This window comes from Euleptes europaea, chromosome 13 (genome assembly GCF_029931775.1).
Source record: "Euleptes europaea isolate rEulEur1 chromosome 13, rEulEur1.hap1, whole genome shotgun sequence".
Lineage (NCBI taxonomy): Eukaryota > Metazoa > Chordata > Lepidosauria > Squamata > Sphaerodactylidae > Euleptes > Euleptes europaea.
Window position 1 is genome coordinate 64,391,509 of NC_079324.1, and position 21,997 is coordinate 64,413,505.

The 21,997-nt window shown below is 51.6% G+C and overlaps 1 protein-coding gene across 1 annotated transcript in view; it reads left to right on the forward strand.

Annotated features, from left to right (window-relative positions):
• The window catches only part of GRK3 (G protein-coupled receptor kinase 3), a 49,049-nt gene extending 33,754 nt beyond the window's left edge, over positions 1-15,295 (forward strand). The window contains exons 10-21 of the mRNA XM_056859332.1: positions 4,206-4,284; positions 6,272-6,402; positions 6,549-6,643; positions 7,426-7,533; positions 8,927-8,993; positions 9,541-9,641; positions 9,867-9,933; positions 10,798-10,893; positions 11,514-11,676; positions 12,438-12,574; positions 14,303-14,416; positions 15,132-15,295. Of these exons, the coding sequence (XP_056715310.1) occupies positions 4,206-4,284; positions 6,272-6,402; positions 6,549-6,643; positions 7,426-7,533; positions 8,927-8,993; positions 9,541-9,641; positions 9,867-9,933; positions 10,798-10,893; positions 11,514-11,676; positions 12,438-12,574; positions 14,303-14,416; positions 15,132-15,293 (1,320 nt within the window). The 3' untranslated portion in view covers positions 15,294-15,295. The remainder of the gene's footprint in view (positions 1-4,205; positions 4,285-6,271; positions 6,403-6,548; positions 6,644-7,425; positions 7,534-8,926; positions 8,994-9,540; positions 9,642-9,866; positions 9,934-10,797; positions 10,894-11,513; positions 11,677-12,437; positions 12,575-14,302; positions 14,417-15,131) is intronic.
• Positions 15,296-21,997: the final 6,702 nt, after the last annotated feature.

Sequence of the window (21,997 nt, forward strand, 5' to 3'; positions counted from 1 at the left end):
AACTCCCCTCCGATGGGCTGGGAAAGAGCCAGCGTCTCATCCATCCTAATGCCAGCTGGGATGTGAGTTCTGTTCTCCCCGGTGCTTGTTCTTTCCTGAGCCGGCCCAGTCAGGCCCGCGGAAGGCGCCTCTGTGGGTCTGGCTCCCAGAAGGCTGTCATGGATCCTCCCTGGTGGCAACTGAGAGGCCAAGGAGGGAGTGCCTGGTGGGGGATGCTGCTTGCCTGCAGGGTGCCGGCACCCGGGCCTCCCCCTCCTCTTCCTGGAATTAGGTGTTGAATAGGGGCTGGAGTAGTGGGCTAAAACTAATAAAACACACTTCAACAAAGATAAATGTAAAGTTCTGCATTTAGGTAGGAAAAATCAAATAAGAATATAAGAAAGGCCCTGCTGGATCAGACCAAGGCCCATCAAGTCCAGCAGTCTGTTCACACAGTGGCCGACCAGGGGCCTCTAGGAAGCCCACAAGTAAGACGACTGCAGCAGCACCATCCTGCCTGTGTTCCACCGCACCCAAAATAATAGGCATGCTCCTCCGATACTAGAGAGAATAGGTATGCAGCATGACTAGTATCCATTCAAACTAATAGCCATGAATACCCCTCTCGTCCATGAATATGTCCACTCCCCTCTTAAAGCCCTCCAAGCCGGCAGCCATCACCACATCCTGGGGCAGGGAGTTCCACAATGTAACTATGCGTTGTGTGAAAAAATACTTCCTTTTATCTGTTTTCAATCTCTTGCTCTCCAGCTTTAGCAGATAAAACCGTGTTCTAGTTTGGGAGAGGGAGAAAAACTTCTTCCTGTCCACTCTCTCCAAACCATGCATAATTTTATAGACCTCTATCATGTCTCCCCTCAGCTGCCTTCTTTCCAAGCTAAACAGCCCTAAGCGTCTTAACAGCTCCCCATAAGACAGTTGCTCTAGTCCCCTAATCATTTTGGTTGCTCTTTTCTGCACCTTCTCAAGCTCTGTAATATCCTTTTTTAGGTGTGGTGACCAGAACTGTACACAGTATTCCAAGTGTGGTCTCACCATAGATTTGTACAAGGGCAGTATGATATCAGCAGTTTTATTCTCTATTCCTCGTCTAATTATGGCCAGCATGGAATTTGCCTTTTTTACAGCAGCCGCACATTGGGTTGACATCTTCATTGAGCTATCCACTACCACCCCAAGATCCCTTTCTTGGTCTGTCACTGCCTTCACAGATCTCATCAGTGTATATGTGAAGTTGGGATTTTTTGCCCCAATATGCATCACTTTACACTTGCTCACATTGAATCTCATTTGCCATTTTAATGCCCATTCTTCCAGTACGCAGAGATCCTTCTGGAGCTCTTCACAGTGTTATTTTGTTTTAACCACCCTAAATAATTTGGTGTCTTCTGCAAACTTGGCTACTTCACTGTTTAACCCCAACTCCAGGTCATTGATGAACAGGTTGAAAAGCACCGGTCCCAACACAGATCCCTGAGGCACCCCACTGCTCACATCCCGCCATTGTGAGAACTGACCATTGATTCCTACTCTCTGCTTCCTATTTTTCAGCCAGCTCTCAATCCATAAGAGGACTTGTTGTCTTATCCCGTGACTATGAAGTTTCTTAGCAGTCTTTGGTGGGGGACTTTGTCAAAAGCTTTTTGGAAATCCAAATACACAATATCCACAGACTCACTCCTGTCCACATGCTTATTGATGCTTTCAAAAAATATTGTCGAAGGCTTTCACGGTCAGAGTTCATTGGTTCTTGTAGGTTATCCGGGCTGTGTAACTCCAAGACCACGGTTACACAGCCCGGATAGCTTTCAAAAAACTCTAATAGGTTAGTGAGACAGGACCTACCCTTACAGAAGCCATGTTGGGTTTTTCCCAACAGACCTTGCCCTTCTATATGCTTGACAATTCTATCTTTAATAATTCTTTCCACTAATTTACCCGGAACAGACGTTAAGCTAACTGGCCTGTAATTTCCTGGATCCCCCCGGAACCTTTTTTATAAATGGGTGTTACATTGGCCATTCTCCAGTCCTCTGGTACAGAGGCTGATCGAAGGGACATATTACATATTTTTGTTAGAAGTTCAGCAATTTCCCATTTGAGTTCTTGAAGAACTCTAGGATGAATACCGTCTGGTCCCTGTGACTTGTTAGTTTGCAGTTTGTCTAGACATTCTAGGACTTCCTGCCTTGTTACCACTATTTGCCTCAGTTCCTCATTTTCCCCTCTCCAAAATCTCTGTTCAGGAGAAGGAATCTGCCCTGTATCTTCAACAGTGAAGATGGATGAGAAGAATTCATTTAGTTTTTCAGCAATCGCTTTATCCTCCCTTAGAATTCCTTTACTCCCATTGTCATCCAATGGTCCAACCGCTTCCCTAGCTGGTTTCCTACTCCTAATAGACTTAAAGAATTTCTTATTGTTTGTTTTGATGTGTTTAGCAATAAGCCCCTCAGAATCTTTTTTTGCATCTCTAATTATCTGCTTGCATTTCATTTGTGCAAGTTTGTGTTTGCTTCTGTTCGCCTCGTTTGGGCAAACCTTCCAGTCTCTGAAGGAAGACTTTTTCTCTCTAATTGCTTCCTTCACCTTACCCGTTAGCCATGGTGGTGACCTCTTGGACTTATTACTACCTTTCCTGACCTGCGGTATACAAGCTAGCTGAGCCTCTAGTAATGTGGACTTGAGTAACCCCCAAGCCTTTTCAAGAGATTTAACCCTCTTAACTGTTCCTTTCAACTGCCTCTTTACCAGTTTTCTCATTTTAGAGAAGTTTCCTCTTTTAAAGTCAAAGGTAATTGTATGAGATTTCCCAGTCACTTTCCCACTTACATCTAAATTAAATTTGATGCCATTGTGATCACTATTGCCAACTAATGCATAATTACAGGATGGGGGAGACTTGTCTCTGCAGTAGTGTGTGCGAAAAGGATCTTGGGGTCTTAGTAGACCAAACACTGAACATGAGTCAGCAGCGTGATGCAGCAGCTAAAAAGGCAAATGTGATCTTGGGCTGTATCAACAGAAGTATAGTGTCCAGATCAGGTGAAGTGATGGTATCGCTTTACTCTGCTCTGGTTAGACCTCACGTAGAGTATTGTGTTCAGTTTTGGGCACCACAATTTAAGAAAGATGTAGACAAGTTGGAACGGGTCCAGAGGAGGGTAACAAAGATGGTGAGGAGAGGTTGAAGGAGCTGGGTATGTTTAGCCTGGAAAGGAGAAAACTGAGAGGGGATATGATAACCATGTTGAAGTACTTGAAGGGCTGTCACATGGAGGAGGGTGCCAAGTTGTTTTCTGTTGCCCCAAAAAGTTGGACCAGAACCAACTGTTTGAAATTAAATCAAAAGAGTTTCCGTCTAGACACTGGGAAGAATTTTCTAACAGAGCGGTTCCTCAGTGCAACAGGCTTCCTCGGGAGGTGGTGAGCTCTCCTTCCCTGAAGCAGAGGCTAGATGGCCATTAGTCAGCAATGCTGATTCTATGACCTTAGGCAGATGAAGAGAGGGAGGGCATCTTGGCCATCTTCTGGGCATGGAGTAGGGGTCACTGACGGTGTGTGGGGGAGGTAGTTGTGAATATCCTGCATTGTGCAGGGGGTTGGACTAGATGACCCTGCTGGTCCCTTCCAACTCTATGATTCTATTATTCTAGGTGTGCATGGGAGGGGGGTCAGGGGATGTGGTGGCTGGGCCTTTTCTTTTTGCCATCAAGTCACAGTCAACTTCTGGCGCACCTGTAGAGATTTCAAGGCAGGAGGTGAGCCAAGGGGGTTTGCCATTGCCTGCCTCCAGGCTGAGACCCTCGACTTGCTCAGTGGCCTCCCATCCAAATACTAATCAGGGCTTAGTTTCCCTGCTTAGTTTCCGAGATCTGACAAGATGGGGCTGGCCTGGGCCATCCTGTTCAGAGCTGGCCGCGTTGGGTGGGGGGCAGCAGCTGAACTGCACAAGACCCCCACAGGCAAAGCACAGAGTCCTGACCTGCTCCATGACTCAGTTGTTCTCCCAAGTGGGACTGTCTGGTGTTTTTGGTCTCGTGAGCAAACTTGCCCGCTGCATCCATTTTCTGCCCGACAAGTGGCGAGTCCCAGCAAGGGCCTTGGCATGGAGGAGGGGGTGGGAGTGCAGGTGGGGCTGGGTCGGCCTTCTCTGGCTCTTGTGTCAAGAGAACTACTTGCCTTTGTCTTTCCCCCCCCCCCAGGACTGTCCTTTCATCGTGTGCATGACTTACGCTTTCCACACCCCCGACAAGCTGTGCTTCATTCTGGACTTGATGAATGGTGAGAGAGGGCTTGGGAAGGAGAGGGCGGGGTTGTAAAGAGCAGCTGGTGACTGCTGGGTGACCTCTTGCTGAGGCAGTGACATACACCCCCCCCCCCGCCCTTTGGTGCTCCAGACAGGTTATGCTGGGAAAGGCACAGGCTGGAGTTGACATTGCCCCAGTGGGACCCCCCTTGGAAGCTGTGGGATCTGTTGCAGAGGCAGGAGTTGTTTACCGGGGTGGAGGGGAGAGCAGGGAAAGAAGGAAGGGGCACAAGGTGGACAGGAAACTGCCCTGGGTTGTGGAGCTTCCAAAAGCATGGCTTGATTGATTGGGGAGGGGCCGTGGCTCAGTGGCAGAGCACCTGCTTGACATGCAGAAGGTCCCAGGTTCAGTCCCCAGTGGCATCTCCAGTTAAAGGAACCAGGCAAGTAGGTGCTGTGATTGACCCTTTTCTGCCTGAGACCCTGGAGAGCCGCTGCCGGTCTGAGTAGGCAATACTGACTTTGATGGACCAAGGGTCTGATTCAGTAGAAAGCAGCTTCATGTGTTAATGTGTTAATGTGATTTGCTTCACAATCCACCACCACTACCACCCATGCTCTGAGAGAAAGCATTAGGATGCAAATGATGGGAGTGAGCCAGGATGACAGTGGGCGGATCGTAGCCAATTCTCCATGTTGGAGTTTAATTGCTGGAGCTGGCAGGCCAGAGGGAGGCCTCCTCCGGCCCAGCAGGCAAGAGGCCAGGCTCTGATCATTGGCCCCAGGCTTGGCCAACGACAGGAGCTGATGTTGCCTGAAGAGGCCGTGGAGCCTGAGCGTGCTCACTGCCAGGCAGGATCCTGACCTCGGGCCATGAGGTTCCTGATCCAAAACCTGGGGTCTGCAGCCAGGCAGCAGGAAATGCCTGGTGGCTGGTGAACGTTGGCAGGCGGGGCCTCTGGATCTGAGCTGCCTGCCTGTGGTTATTCAGCAGCTGTGATCTAATTGCTCATTCTAGCGTTGAGGAACAATTAGATGGTGTTGTTTTCTTTTTTTAACTAATTGAAGCAACACAGAATAGACTTCTGGCTCTGCAGCGTCTGGGGGGCCCCTGAGAAGCAAGACGGGGGGCGGGGGGAAGGCTCAGTGTGATTTTTTTTAGAGGGGGGGTGCAGGGGCTCAGCACCCAGAACAGCTCCCTGACCGAGAAGCGGCTGGATGGATCCTGCTGGGCTGCCCACATTGACAGCAAACCATCCTGTAAATTAAATGTCAAAAGGCCATAGAGCAAAAATCAAAATAGCGGCAAATGCAAAAGAGCAATTCACCTCCACATCAAAAGCCCCCCCTCCCAAACAAGTAGGCATGGAAGGACAGGAAGGAAGGGGCCAAAGGAGCTTCTGGTGACCAGGAGTTCCAAGGGCTGGAAGCGACAAACCTGGCTGGGTCACAGTTTTGAGTAGCTGGCCAGTTTTTGCTGAGCGAAACATCTTGGAAGCAGCAGAGGTAGCTGCTCTAGTGCTCAGTGGCTCAGGACATGAGCTGTGCTGACCGGGAGGCTGACCCCAAATGACCTTGGTGGCCGTGGGCTAGCCTCGCACTCTGTCTCAGCAACAGAGAAATTATTGTACTGCCCTACCTTTCAGGGCTGCGATGATGAAGGGAAAGCCTCTTGAGCTGACTGTGGTGGTTGTTGTTGTCTGGAGGTGTGCAGTGTGCATGCAGCAAGTCGTGTGCTTGAAGGATCCAGTGGGGCTCTGGGAACAAGGACCCAGGCAGGAGGGAAGTTGATCTGTGTGTTGCAGAAGGGTTGCTCTCCTTTTTTGGCTCTTGAGCATGTGAAGAGTCAAACCCATGTGGCCCATGTGGCACAGTGTTGCCTGACCCAGGAGTCGCTCTACAAGGGCTCTTTCCTGTTGCTGCCGTTGTGCTTCTTTGCTGGGGATTGGGCCCGGGGCCTTCCCGCGTGCAAAGGGCGTGTGCTCCGCTGCTGAGTTTCAGCCTCTTCCTCTTTGCTCCAAGGTGGGGATCTGCACTACCACCTCTCCCAGCATGGGGTGTTTTCGGAGCAGGAGATGCGCTTTTATGCCGCTGAGATCATCCTGGGCCTGGAGCACATGCACAACCGCTTTGTGGTCTACAGAGACTTGAAGGTACTGCTGGGGGCCCACCTGAGCAGGCTGCCTCCGGAGTATCGAGGGCAGCCGTAGGCGAGATGCGGGTCACAGACTTACCCTGTTGGTCAAACGTTTCTTTGTTTCAGTTGCAAAGTAACCGGTGCTTCTTGGTGTGCTTCTAGCCAGCAAATATCCTCCTGGATGAACATGGCCATGTAAGGATATCGGACCTGGGCCTGGCTTGTGATTTCTCCAAGAAAAAGCCTCATGCCAGTGTGTGAGTATTGCGCCTTTACACCTGAGGAGGAGACCTTGACTGCATTATGCTGGTTCTCTTTCCTCCAGCGTGGTGTAGTGGTTAAGAGCGGAGGACTCTAATCGGGAGAACCGGGTTGGTTTCCTCAGTCCTCTGCATGAAGCCAGCTGGGTGACCTTGGGCTAGTCACAGTTCTCTCAGAGCTCTCTCAGCCCCACCTGCATCACAGGGTGTCTGTTGTGGGGAGGAGAAGGGAAGGCGATTGTAAGCCGCTTTGATTCTTCCTTAAGTGGTAGAGAAAGTCAGTATATAAAAACCAATTCTTATTCTTCTTCTCCTCCTCCTCCTCCTTCTCCTCCCTTTCATCTTCAGGTTTAGGGACTCGACCTGCTCCGCCCTTTCTCCCCTCAGGTTAGGGTGCCCAGGCATGTGACAGCTCCTTTCTAGGAAACTGCCTCCTCTTGGGATTTTTCCAGATTCTCAGCTCTTTTTAGATATGGCACTAAAAAACTGTGGAAGCTTTCTCATCAAAGCAACCTTCTCCCTACTACTTAAACACTGTGTTCTATGTTTGAGGATTTGGGTTTGGGCTGAGCCCAAAGTCTGGAATTGTTGCTTTGGTAATTGACTCCTGTGTACAGCTTCTTGTACAGAGTGTTGACCTCCAGGGTCCTGTGCTAACCTCCACCCCCGGTACGTCCGCACGCCCTTCCTGGGGGTCGATGTGGTGCTCTGGGATCTGGCCTTGGCCCCTGGTGCTTGCGGGCGCTCACGTGCGCCTTGCTGTGTCTCCCTTTGCTTAGGGGTACCCACGGGTACATGGCCCCCGAGGTGCTACAGAAGGGGACGGCGTACGACAGCAGTGCCGACTGGTTCTCCTTGGGCTGCATGCTGTTCAAGCTCCTCCGAGGGTGAGTCCCGCCAGGGAGTGGGTCGCCAGGGGAGGACGAGCAAGGGGCTCTTTCCGGCTGTGCATTTTCTACATTTCACAGACTCCAGATAATGAGGGCACCTCCCCTTACCCCAGATGAAAATTGGAGACACACTTCATTCTGTGTGGTGTAGTGGCTAAGAGCGGTAGTTTTGAACGGTGGACTCTGATCTGGAGAACCGGGTTTGATTCCCCAGTCTTCCACATGAGCGGCGAAGGCTAATCTGGTGAACTGGATTTGTTTCCCCACTCCTACACACGAAGCCAGCTGGGTGACCTTGGGCTAGTCACAGCTCTCTTACAGCTCTCTCAGCCCCACTTCCCTCACAGGGTGTCTGTTGTGGAGAGGGGAAAGGAAGGTGATTGTAAGCCGGTTTGATTCTGCCTTAAGCAGATGATGAGAGGGAGGGCACCTTGGCCATCTTCTGGGCATGGAGTAGGGGTAACTGGGGGTGGGGGGGAGATAGTTGTGAATTTCCTGCATTGTGCGGGGGGTTGGACTAGATGACCCTGGTGGTCCCTTCCAACTCTATGGTTTTATGCCTTAAGTGGTAGAGAAAGTTGGCATATAAAAACCAACTCCTCCTCCTCCTCTTCCTCTTCTTCTTGCACCCCCAAAGCTTTATTTTTAGAATGAGTAAGCCTGCCCTGAGGGGAGCTCAGCCCCGTGTTTCACAGGGGTCGACATGTTAGACGTGCCTCTAGATGGGAGGGATGCTAGCACAGACCCAGCGACTCGGGAAGAAACCTCACAGGCAGCTTCCTCCTGGAGCAGGCCATTTTGCTGGGCATCAGGGAGGGCCTGAGTCACTTCATTCCCCATGATGCGGCCGATGTCTTTCTCCCCGTTCTTTCTCTCTTTGAGACATCCTATACTAACTGTTTCTGAGGGTAGCCATGCTGATGGTTTGCAGCAGAAGAGGCAGCTTCAAGTCCAGGAGCACCTTAGAGGCCAACAAGATTTTCAGGCTATCGGCTGTTAAGAGTCAAAGTCCTCAAAACATCTGACGAAGAACACACATAAACACATGAAGCTGCCTTGTACTGAACCAGACCTTTGGTCCACCGAAGTCAGTATTGTCTACTTAGACCGGCAGCGGCTCTCCAGGGTCTCAGGCAGAAGTCTTTCACATCACCTTCTTTCCTAGTCCCTTTAACTGGAGATGCCGGGGATTGAACCTGGGACCTTCTACATGCCAAGCAGATGCTCTGCCACTGAGTCACAGCCCCTCTGACTCTGAAAAGCTGATACCCTGAAGCTCTTGCTGGTCCCTAAAGTGGTACGGGACTCAAATCTAGCTCCTGTATGAACAGGATCAGAAACACCCTCAGCCCCCACCAGTTGCGTGAACGTTTCCTTGCCTTCTCTTCAGGCACAGCCCTTTCAGACAGCACAAAACCAAAGACAAGCATGAGATCGACCGCATGACGCTGACCGTGGTAAGGCTGTGGACCCCCCCACCCCGGTTTGTCTCTCCCTTGGGTGCCTCTTCAGAGTCCCCTTCCTTCCCTGTTGGTGCTTTTTGGCAAATTATGCATGGAACGTGGGGGGATTCCTTGTCTCTCCTCCATGTTCAGTGTGTAAAAACACTTTGTCTCACTGAATTCCTACGAGTGCTATATGAGGTAGGATTGTACCAGTCCTTGCATCAACCTGGATGGCAGAAGAACTGCTGGGGTGGGGGCTGCTGAGTGGGAATTTGGCCTCACACAGAAGAGACCATGTGCTGTAGTGGTTAGAGTGTTGGACTAGAATCTGGGAGGCCTGTGTTCGAATCCCTACCCTGCCATGGGAGCTTTGCTGGGTGTCCTTGGGTCAGTCACACACTATCAGCCTCACCTACCTATTTGAAACAGACTCCAAATTTCCCCAAACAGGAAGAGAATTGTTTTGTTGGCTATCAGGATGAAACTGGGTAAAGAGGAATTGGCAGAATTTTCCTTAACTGTGTGCCGCCTTTTGGTCCTGGTTCCCCCCCCCCCCCAGAATGTGGAACTGCCGGACTCGTTTTCCCCTGAGCTGAAATCCCTTCTGGAAGGACTCCTGCAGCGAGACGTCGGCAAGAGGCTGGGCTGCCAGGGGGGCAGGTGAGTCCCGCAGTGGGAGGAGGGGGGCTTTTCTTGGATATGTCCCTTCTCTTCAACCTCCTGCTCCGGAAGGAGTGGGCACTTTTGCAGAGGAAGCCTTTGGAGAGGTTTATTAACATTGTGTTTCTATTTTTCTCTCTCTCGCTATGAACTGAGTCCAGGTAGTGTTTAATTACAGTTTTATGACGTAATCTAACCCAACTTCAATTCTTATTTCTACCTTAGTGCACAAGAAGTGAAGCAGCACCTTTTCTACAAAGGGATTGACTGGCAGCATGTCTACCTGCAAAAGGTGAGACGTGGCAGCCGCAGTAGCTAATCAGCTCCTTGGTCCGTTGAGGGGCCTGAAAGTGTGGGGTGGGCGGGCCTGATGCATCCTGGGTCGCCTTTTAGAATGAGGCTTCTGTAGACCTGAGAGCCCTGCGTTCACACATACATGTGACGTCTGGTTGCTTTGCATTGCCTCTTTAGTCTGTGGGCCCACAGCTCCCGTATCCATCCTCTCTGCTTCAGCCTGACTCAGGGTGCAGGTTTCCCCTGTCCCAGCTCAAAGGGGCCATCTCTGAGTGTGCATGTAGGAGGTGTGGGGTCTGTCCCTGGCACCTCCAGGTGGCAACTGTGGGGGAGACCTGGGAACTAGGAGAGCCACCACCAGAGAGCAGGCAGTCCTGGGCTATGTGGCTGGGGTGTGTGTGACCTGCCCAAAAGGGTGGTCTGTAATCCAGGGGCAGAGACCAATATTTGGATGCAGAAGGTCTCGGCTAACGGGTCTCAGGTTGTAGGTGCTGGGAAAGGCCCTTCCTGTGCTGGTCAGAGAGGGCGATTTTGGCGCCGATTCAGCAAAAGGGCACTTCACCTCTTCAGAGCTGCTCAGCCTCCCTTCCCACCTAGTGGGCAGCATCTCCTCCGCCTTCTTCCATGGCCCTGCATGGGAAAAAATTTGTCTCTGGGAGGAAAACGGTGCTGTTTCTGGCCAACCCCTGAGATATGATTCAGAGGGCCTCCAGAGAAAGCAGGTGTGTTCGAAGGTGGTTGGTCATTTCCTGGGATTGGTCATGGCCAATTAATGGCTTGATTGCTGGAGAAACTGGGTGCGCGTGGCAGCTGTCTCCGTGGCCTGCCAGCGAGTGACTCTCTCTGCCCCTTCATTTGACAGTACACGCCGCCCTTGATTCCTCCCCGAGGAGAAGTGAACGCTGCCGACGCTTTTGACATTGGCTCCTTCGACGAAGAAGACACGAAAGGCATCAAGGTGGGTGGGGGATGTTTTCCTTCAGCCTTGCCTTAGCCAGAAGCAACATCCCACGGGCTCGGCTCTTTGATAGAGGGGGCAAAGCTCAGCTGGCCCCCTCCCTACTAGGCTGCCTGGCCATGCTGGATCCACAGCCCAGAAGGGCTTGTCGGGGAGGAGAGGGGGGTGGACGGGAGCTGCTGTGGTGAGACTGGCCTCTTGGAGGGGAGAGCCAAGAGTGCAAGGGGAGGCCTGGAAAGGCCCCAGCTGGGATCTGTCCTGGACTTCCTGCATGGCCTTTGGCCAGCTGTGTGCTCTTGCTCCCCTCCAAGGCCCTCCAAGCCAGCAGCAGCAGTGGCCCACCATGCAGGGGTGCTGCCGAGGTTGCTGAGACCCTGCCGGCCACCCCACTGGGAGCCCTTGAAGCCTGCCATGCTCGTGCGGGCAGTCGGGCAGGACTGGGCGAGCCTTCAGCTGAGGCTGGGCCTAACACCATCCAGCGCAGGAGGCCTTTCCTTGCTTGCTCGCCCGGTGTGCTGCCACCACTGAGTAGGCCGATGCTCCTGAAGCCGATGTGCCAGGGCCTGGTTCCTCCTCCGCCCAGCCAGCCCGTGACTCCTTCCCCCCCTTCCCCTTGCCAGTTGCTGGATAGTGACCAAGAACTGTACAAGAACTTCCCCCTGGTCATCTCGGAGCGCTGGCAGCAGGAAGTGGCGGAGACGGTTTTCGACGCCGTGAACGCCGACATGGACAAGATCGAAGCCCGGAAGCGAGCCAAGAACAAGCAGCTGGGGCACGAGGAAGGTAGCGGACAGGATCAGGCCCCTTTCCACGGCTGCGTTTTGGGGCGGATTGGGAGGTCCACCTGGGGGGAGGGTGTGCTCTGGGGAAAGAGAGGAAGGTCCCAGCGGGAGGTACCCTTTTGAGTGTTGGTGGTTGTCGCTTTAAGCCTTCGCGTTGCTGCTGCTTCATTCCTCAGAAGTGAGCTGCCTGGGAGCATTCCTTGCCTGGCTCCAGATGTGTGAAAGTTTGCTGGGGTTCCCAGACAGTTGTTCACATGGTCCCTTGTCCGGGCATTGCTCGCTTGTGTGGAGCATGGCGTAGTGGTTAAGAGTGGTGGAATCTAATCTGGAGAACCACGTTCGATTCTTCACTCCTCCACATGAAGCCTGCTGGGTGATCTTGGGCCAGTCACAGTTCTCTCTGACCTGTTTCAGTCCCTCCTGCCTCACGAGGTGCCTGTTGTGGGGAGGGAGAGGGAAGGCTTTGAGACTCCTTTCAGTAGAGAAAGGTGGGATATAACTCCTCCTCCTCCTTCCACCTTTAACCCCGCCCCCACCTTTGATCCCCATGCAGGCCTTGGCTCCCTTGCTACCTTGTTCCCCTCCCCTCTTGTTAATCTTCCCTTGCCCCTCTGTCGTGCCCAGCTGTCGAGAGGTGGGGCGCGATCCCCTTGTGGGGCCCTTCTTTTGCTTGGGTTCTGCTGTGAAGTCTGCCGAGCTGTTTAGCTCACCGCCACTCTTTTTAATCCCCCCTCCCACACCCACACCCCAACGTTGCCACAGATTACGCCCTGGGGAAGGACTGCATCATGCACGGCTACATGCTGAAGCTGGGGAACCCCTTCTTGACGCAGTGGCAACGGCGCTATTTTTACCTCTTCCCAAACCGGCTGGAGTGGCGAGGAGAAGGAGAGTCGCGGGTAAGTGGCGCCGCATGCCCGCGCAGGGGGAGGGGCTTACCTTGGGAGCGGATCCTCGCTCGGGATTTTGGGGGGGTAGGGTCCTGGCCCCCTCTCCCTGCCTCCGCTGGGCCCTGCGAATGAGGAAGTTCGCTTTTGGAGTAGGGGCAGAAGGCCTGAGGCCACGGCGGAGCGTTGGGGGTTCTGTAACGGTTTCGTTTTCCCCGTTTAGCATTCCTGGCGCCCTTATGCAAAAAAGCACAGACGGGTAAGGCGGCAGAAGGTCTCTCACAGTCGTTCCCAAACTGCGTGCCACACGAGAAGGGTCGATTTGCCACAAAGAATAAAAGAACAGAGGCCCCCGAGACTCCATTAACAGAGGAGTCTGCCTGTTGTGTCTCTGGCAGCCTCTCTTGGGAGCAGAAGAGCTCAATTTTAGTCCAGTAGCACTCTAGAGACCCACAAGCTGTTCAGGGAATTAGCTTTTGGGAATCGAAGCCCCCTTTGGTCAGATACCCCAAAGGTCTCGCTGGTCTCTCACGTGCTCCTGGACTTGACCCTCACTCTTCTGCTGCAGACCAACAGTGCTGCTGTCCAGGGAGCTGGGGGGAATCCTGCTGCCCCCACTCGACACGGGGGGTGCGACAGAATAATTCCTTTGCTCCCAATACGGTAGTTACAGCCCTCAAAAGTAGCTGCCCTTGGTGTCTCCTCATGAGCCGCTGTAGTCAAAGTCACAGCCTGATTGGCGCAGGGAACCAGCGGGTGAGAGCTCCTTTGCCAGACAGACCATTCTTATTCTTTCTCCTTCCCACAAAACACATCTCTGTCTAGAAGAGCAAAGGGGGGGGGGCTCCGTTTTTGCTTTCGCCAGGACTTGGGGACATGGTGCTCTCTAAGGTAACCCTCTGAGACTGCCAAACAGCAGCTGTGGATCAGGGCCACGTGGTTGCTTGTGAGAGATCCCAGCTCCGCCGCTCAGGGTGGTGTTCCTCGTGGCAGTTTGGGAAGGAGCTGCTCTTTCCCTTTTGTTCTGTGCGGCTCACCTTCACACAGGTTACCTCATAAGAAACACCCCTCTTACCCCCCTTACCTCCCCAATCCCTTAATATTATGCAGCCTTTGTGATTCTGTTGTGTGTAGCAAAGAAATCCCCCAGTCCATCCTAGGAAAGAAATGAGCAGTAGGTGTTTGGCGATCATTGCTTTTAGGACCAGAAGCAGACCACCAAGCAGCAAACTGGACTATGAGCAGCTCAAGGGGAAATCGTAGAGTGTGTGTGTGTGTGTGGGGGGGGGGAAATGCCCAGCCTTCAGGCTCCCCAGCAGACATGGGGCTCCCTCTACCTTCTCTTCCAGCCTCCTCCCTCCCGAGCCTTAAGCTCTGCTTCTCCTCTTCTTGCTTATGCTCCACCCATAATGGTGATGGGGGGGGGGGGGAGACGGACTTAGTGTGCATGAACAAATTCTAGAAAATTGTAAAAGCAAGAATGGGTGTGCCTCCCACACACAGCATCTGTTGAGCGGAGCCTGCTGCAGCATTCCAGTTTGCAAAACATGCTCTTTTCCTGTAGCAGTGGGTATCCCGTGGTGCTGTGGCGTGACATTAAGAGTGGCGTTCTACAGCGTCTCCTTGCGCCTCTTCTTCCCCCTCTCTCAGCTGAGCCAGGATGAGGCCATGGCCAGCCCCACTGGTGGGCTGTGCTTGCCTGGAGCCAGGACTCAGGCTGGGTCTGCTTCCCTCCCGTAGCAAAACCTGCTGACAATGGAGCAGATTGTCTCGGTGGAGGAGGCCCACGTCAAGGACAAGAAGTGCATCTTGCTCAGGATTAAAGGAGGGAAGCAGTTTGTGCTCCAGTGTGAGGTAACCGGCGCTGGTGGGGGGCAGGAGTCTCACAGGTGGGGAGAGGAAGGGACCACCAGGGTCATCTACGTTTCCCAGTCACTGATGCCAACATACACCATTATTTATTTCTTCATAAATAAAATACCCATCACAGTCCCTGCTCTCTATATTCCTAACGATTGAATTTCCCACTGCCAAAAACCCACCTTTCCAAACCCCAGAGGGGGATCCTTGGTACCAGGGGGTGTCAGCTTGTCATCTAAGGGAGGGGTCCCTTCCAAGAGGTCATTTCCTCCCACCTCAGCCGGGCATCATCCTGCCTGGGTGACTTCTTAAGGCCAGAGAGTCTGAACCTGGGTGCCGTCAGTTGCAGGCTTGCTGTCAATCAGGCAAGGCCTGGGTGCTGCCTTGTCTGTTTGGGGGTAGCTGCCACTCTTGCAGAGATTCCTCCAGCCTTTGGAAAATGTGGTCAGCCTGTAGCCCCCTTCCCTTTCATTGAGGCCCAGATTCAACCCGGGCGTCTGTCTCCTGGGGTATTTCCAAGTCTCCCAGCACCAAGTTTTTAAAAAGACATGTTATTGTACTCTGCCCAACAAAAAGTTTTGGAAAGGTGGTTGATAGATAAGATTCTTGGGGTAGCTCCATTCTCTGCTCTTGTGAGATCAGTAAGCAATAAGGCCAACCCCGGGGTCTTCATCCGTGCAGAGTCGTCTTCCTGTGTGCTTTCTTCTAGAGCGACCCTGAGCTTGTACAGTGGAAGAAAGAGCTGACCGACGCCTTCACGGAAGCCCAGAGGCTGCTGCGGCGAGCGCCAAAGTTCCTGAACAAATCTCGTTCCACGGTGGTGGAGCTCTCTAAGCCGCCCCTGAGCCACAGGAATAGCAATGGGATTTAGGATCCAGGCAGACAGGAAGACAGCCCAGGGGGTGTCGGTCCGGATGTCACGCGTCTCTCCCAGTTCCCTCTGCAGTCTCCGACGGAGGGGGCCTTACAGCAGGCAGAAGTGTTGGTGCTGTAGTGCGTTGGGCATTGCTGGGAACCCCCACTCCCTGGAGTCAGGGGAGACTGATGCGGCAGCCAGAAGGAGGATGGGTGAGGGGAATTTTGTGTGCTACCCGGCCGTGTTACTCAGTGGGCTAAAACTCCTGTCTGGTGGGGTTGTTTCTTCGTAGTAAACCTGTCGAGGTGCGTGCTTTCTGACCTGCCTGTGGAAACAATGAGCACCCATTCTCAGATTGCGTCGCTGTGTCTAGAAGGCAGGTGGGCCCTTGCACCTGTGGAGGGACAGGAGCTGTTCGAGGATGCTGTGTCCACCGAACTCGGGGGTCTTCTCTCAACCCTTGTCCCATCCTGCTGGCCCTCGGCAGCGTGCCCTCCCCTCGCCTCTTCATGCTGCCCCACTCTTCTGATGAACTCTCGGCGTCTCTGGTTTGAAATCATCGCTGCTGCTGCTGCTTCATGGAGAAAATGTTGAATTTCAAGTAGTTTGTCGCACTTTGCTGCTGTTCTCGGCCCTTGTGTTTGCTTCTCTCCCACACGTGCGGAGCTGTCCCTGACACAACAGAGGAAGGACTGGAAAGGCTGGGGCTTGGTCTTTGCATTCAGGCCTGTCTGTGTTTGTGTGAGTTTCCCCTTTTTGTAAAAGACGTGGCCCGTGCTGGAGAGGCTGACGGTGAATTCCTAGCAAGCTTTTCTCCTTTCTGGTCTTGCACCCCTTTGAAAACTGCCAGTGTTGGGTGACTTGGCTCAACTAGTTGGCAGCCTCAAAGGACATCTCCTTTAGGTCCCTGTCTCTCCCCCCTCCCCCACGGTTATCTGTATTGAGCCTTCCTGTGGAGGCAACTGGAAGAGGGAAGCAGAATGCCACCAGCCGTTTGTGGGATCAGGCGAGAAGGGTTGCAAAGCCCGGCCCTGGGCTCTCCCCTTCCCTTTTGTGCAGAAATCTTTCAGTCCCTTTTCACCAAGTGGATGTTGAGAGGGGATCTCTTTTCTGTAGGATGTAATTCCGAGTCAGCTCTCTCTCTCTCTCTGAGCCTGGGGATTACATGTTGTGCATCTGTGAAGTCTGAGCGTGGCTCATTTCCCTCCCAGTCATTTCTATCCCTGCTTCTGTGGCCCTGAGAGTTTGAAAATGGTGCCCTTCCAAGCTAAGCAAGCAGAAGCCCTCCAGGCCCAGGGGTGCCATTAGAATGTCTCTCTCTGGCTTGGCTGGTCTCAGGAGAGGGTGGGTAGCTGTTCATAGGTCAGACTGGGAGGAGCTGGAGCAGCGTAGGCATGGGGACTTCCGTCCCAACCCTCCTTTGCGTAGGCCAAAACTTTAATTTTGTATTGATCGCCTAGGATTGGCAAACGGCACTTAGAGATGTCTGTGTGAAAATGTAATGTTTTTAAGAACAGTCCACTTTTGGTTGCTGTTGGGCAGAACTCTTTGTTCTTTGCACGGGTGAAGCTCCCCTGCTTTTATGGAGTTCTCCTGGCATGTTGGTGTCAAGGACCAGATCCCCCCCCCCTGCCTTCTCCAGTCCTTGCACAGGGCTGCTGGGCCTGTAGAAATGAATTCGGGCACACCTGAGCGCTGTCCAACAAGCATCCATCAGGACGAGGAAAGGCCTCTGGTTTTCTGCCTGCTGCCCTCGGATTGGGGTGCCGGCTGAACTGCTTGGATCTGATATATGATTAATAACAAAACCCTAAGATGGCCCTTTAAAAACACTCTAACTCCCCTCGAGATCCAGCCCCTCTTCCTGGAGCCTCTTCTAGGAGGATCCGATGGGCGAGGGTACCCAAAACCCTCCAGCCTGTGCCGGGCCTTTTCTCGTCCTCGCATCCTCACTGAAAACGGCCTCGTCCGCGTGGGCAGGGGCTGGTTTCCTGCCACCAGTACAGGAGTCCCTCAAGGCAACACATTCTGGCCTTGGGCTGCTCTCTTCACCCCCTCTTGGCACAAGGGGAGCTGCCCTTCTGGTGTGCCCTTGTCCCTGGCACCTGAGAGTTGTGGTTGTGTATCTTTTCTGTGTGTTTCCCCAAAGTTTGTGTTGATTTTAGCTTAGCGTTGTTTTATAAGCATCCTGGTTTAACAGCCACATTTCTGAAAGTCTGAAAATCCTGACTTTTTGGTAATGTTGGCTTCTGTTCTACTGAAGAGGGAGTTTCATCTGCAGTTAGAAGAAGCCAAGCGTGGCTTTCTTTAGTGGGTGAACTTTTATGAAGAATGTGTTCATTTGAAAAAGAGACTGGGATGACACTTGAACGGACGGCGCTTTCTGTCCGCAGCGACCTCATTTTTTGTAAACATTGGAGTAAGCTATTATTTAAAATAGCCTGGATTTAGATTTATGTTTTGTTTCAGAGGCAGCTAAAATACATGGCAGTATAGAAATGTTTCTTGTTTCCACTTTGGGTGAATTGTCAATAGGAATAAAAATTAATATGAATGTTTATTATATTTAATTTCAAATTTGCTAACCCTCTAGGATGCGATCACAATTTATCTGGGGCTTGTGCTGAATCTTTTATCTGTGTCTTGGTTCAAGTGCTGTGTGTTTATCGAAGAAAAATAATCTTCTCCTGCTCCGATGCGAAGGATGTTTGTCCCTTTGCAATCTGTAAATCCCTGTGACCTGTGCTTGAATGTGGACTCTGTTGATTTCAATGGGGTTTGAGTGCTGCTAACTTTTCTCTAGAGCAGGTTGTGTGTAAATGTCAGGGAGGAAGAGGAATGATTGTTAAAAGATGAGAAAAAGATAACTTGTGCAAACAAAGGAAGACACACAGAAATATTTTAGTAGTGTTGCTGCAGTGGGTTCTGGGTTGTTTAAAATCTCCTTGGGGCCACAGAAAATTGTGGAGGAGGGGGGCAGGGAATTATACAGATAGGGATGGCCTGGGCAGAAGCGAGAGAAGGCCATGCCGGGTAGTTTTGTCCACACTGCAATGCCCTCTAAGGTGCTGTCCAACTGCCTCGTTGTGCAGCAGCATTTTAAGAAGAGACCCAAAAATGGCACCAACCACCGGGTGAAATAAGTTTCTTATTCAGGAAGATTACTAACCTGCAATATTTCTAAGTCAGGAGTCTGAAACCAACAGAGAGCGCATACCGTTTCCTTCATGTACCTAAAAGCACAACATTGCAAGATCTTCGGGTGGTTTTGAAAGTATGTTGCAATAATAATGAAGAGTGTTTTAATATTTTTATCTGTTTTGTTAATGCGTTCACTGCCTGCGGTGGCTTATCACTGGAGGAAGGAACTGTCGCGGTTGTTGCTGGTTGGCCTGTGAAGGATCCTTCCAGCAGGGCTGAATGGCACAAAATGGGAAGCTGCCACTCGTGAGACGGGGGCCTTGGCCTGGTGTGAAGGGCGAGGGGGGCAGCATGGATTGCGTGCCTGGCATTCTCCCCTCTGCCCAAGAACCCCTGTCTGTGCACTGATGAAAAAAGGATGGCAGGTGCCCCTTCCCACACTGACACAAAGGTGATGATGGGGGGGGGGGGAAACCGAAAAAGTGCCCACAAGCCCGGCCTCTGGCCCCACCCACCCCGGCAGCTGTGCATGTGGACAGGCCCGTTTCCTCTATCTTTTAACTTCTACTGTGCATGCGCAAAGCTTTCATAAATTTAAGACGAGTGTCACAAAAGCACCATGCCATGCATGTGCAAAGCCATTTCAGAGAAAAGTTCTGCCTATCTTTGCCCGTCTCCGGCCCTGCAGCTGCCAAGGTTTTTGGTTTAAAATTGGCAGCATCAGATTTCAAATTGGCTACATGTGCAGCGTCCCGTCTGTGAGCATATTGTTTTTAGTTTTTAATCTGGTGCTAGAAACAGGGAAATTGTGGTTTGGTCCACAGCCTGTAAAGTCTTCAGCACTTAAATTAGGGGTGGGGCCCTGTGTTAACAAACCAGTTTAGGAAAAAGTGAAGCTGTGAGAGCTTTAGCTTTTCCAAAGCTGCCCTTTAGCACCTGGGGATGAATGTGTCTCCCGAATCTATAGGTGTGTGAACTGCAGTCTGGAAATTATATTTCCTTCACACAACCCAATCTAGACGGAGCAACATTCGGAATAGCAACCATTGGGAGCTATGGCATACTTCTTATTCTTAAGAGAGAAAATATTTTGAACTGTGCTGTAGACAGTATGGAATTCTTTTTGATGTCGATAAGAGGAAGAAGTTGACGGTCAGATACATTTTTAAAAATCTTGAAGTGTATTCATTACTAAATTTTTAGTATTGTACAAAGATGGGGAAAATATATCTAAATATATTGAGAAATATATATCCAAAATGTCTGCTGCAATTCATAAGGGTTTTCTTTCTATGGTTGGTTGCCTGCTGATATTCCATGATGTAAATATTATATAGTTAGGCACTACTGAATATTTGGGTGTGTTAATACATTTGTTACGTTGAATTTTTTAAAAACTGTTTTAAAGTAATAATCACAGCTTTATTTTTGTCATTGCGTCAGGTTACTTTAATCTACAGAAGTCCAGAGCCCCAAGAATTCTATTTTAACAGAAAAGAGATTTATGTTATTTATTTTAAATCCATGCATTTTTTCCATTTATTTAATGTCCCATATGACTCCTTTTCTTGCATCTGTGTTATTTAAGTGACAACAAGTCCTTTTCAGGTTGGAACCAAGAGCTTTATTCTGGTTTTCATAAATTAATTCCAGTAACGAGCTTACTGTCCTGTCTCTAATAAAAGAAACTGAGAGAGTCTCTCTTGTTCTTCTTTGCCTTGTTAAGGAATGGAGGGGTGTTTAAAGGGGACCTGCTGTGTGTGCCAAGAAGATGCTATGAAAATGAGAACACCGACCACAAAGGACAGTTTCCTTGCTGCGGGGGCACTTTCCCCAGCAGCATGACCAGACTTCTTTTCCAGCACTAATTTGCACTGTCAGGAAGGAGTCCGTTGTGTGCTGGAGATTTGCTCTTGGGACTCCAGCCCACCTCCCATTTCTGGCCGAGGGGGATCAGCCAGAGGGTCTGCCTGGTGCTCATAGGCGAGAACGGGGCAGGCGATATCCCTTGCTCTCCGGCTGCCATCGCTGTGAGTGGGTGGGGGATCAGAGCGGGAGGGGAAGGGTCAGCCAGGCCCCCTCCATCACAAGAAATGGGGCCCGGCGTGACGGCTTTCCTGGGGGCGTGCCCTCATGCCAGGCAGCAGCTCAGCTGAGAATCCCCTGAATGGAGCTTTACAAATCTTTTGTATTAGACTTTCACTTACGTGAGCGCTCCCGAGGGCATGAACCTTTGGCTGAAAAGCACCATCAAAATAAATGCCATCAATCTGCATCTGACCCTGCTGGCCTGTCTTTCCTTTCTGGCCCTCTGGGAAAATTGGAAGGAATTGTTGCTACGGAGTAGAATTGTTTTATTGCCTCTGGCTTTACGGACCCTCGCCAGCAGCATCCTGAGACCTTAATCTTCTGTGTCTGATGAAAGTCCCACCATATCCTGGCACGAGAGGGTGTCGAGATCATAGAAACCAACCAGAGTTTCAGGGTATGAGCTTCTGAGAGGCAAAGCTGCCTTTGTCAGATACCTGATGAAGGGAGCGTTGACTCTTGAAAGCTTCTACCTCGGAAATCTTGCTGTCTGAGGTGCTCCTGGACTTAGAATCTAGCTGTTCTACTGCAGACCAACACAGCTGCCCTCTGAAACTGTTACGACCACAATGACTTAAAATCCAGCTTCCCCCCCACCCTCTTTTTTACTTTGTAAAATATGGCCTGATGAAGGATGCTGGAGAACTCGAAAGCCGGCACACAGTCGTATGCCTTTGGGTTGGTCCTAATAGAAGAAGGTATTGTGTGGATTGTGTTCTTGGTGTTTTGGTTCTCGGCCCTTGCCTGCGTTGCAGAGGGCGTGAGGGGAAGGAACCGCAAACTGGCCAGTAGGAGCCGTTGCCCTCCTTTTCAGTGACTCCAGAAGCACCGCTTTGCATTGAAATCAGGAGGCAGCTTCTGGTGCCATCTTCTGGGGACCTCGGAGAAAGCGAAGGAACATCTCCCGCCGGAGACTCTGCTGTCTGCCGAGAGAAGGCTCTCAGCTAGCAAAACGGCAAATGTCTTTACTGTATCTTCTCCCTCCCTGGTTAAGATGAGTTTGGGTTTCTAAAGCTTACCTATAGACAAGGCTTTTCTAGGTGGGGGTGGGGGTTGTATAATCTTGAATGGTGGCCCTTAATGGGCCACCATTCAAGATTCTACAACTCCCACCCCACCCAGAAGGGAGGGTTCCAGTGTTGGCTTTGGGAGGCCAGGGCTTGACTGCCCTTGTTCCTTCCCGGTCCCCTGCCCTAGCAGCATCCCCCCGTACCTCTTTGCTTCTGTCAGTACCCCAAGTGGCCTTCCTGGGACAACATCCTTACAATGATACCCAGTATGAAGGGAGGCAGCTGGCGGAGAAGGGGCCTCATCAGTGGACTCGGAGAACTCCGTGAGAGATAGCTGGGGACTTCTGGGGGGGGGGGGGTTAGTCCAAAACTCTGCTCAGCTTGCATTAAGCACGGTGCTTTTTGAGCAGGGAGGGGGTCCCCTATGGCTGAGTGGCAGAGCGCCAGCCTGGTCTGCAGACGGCCACCAGCTGGCTTGAG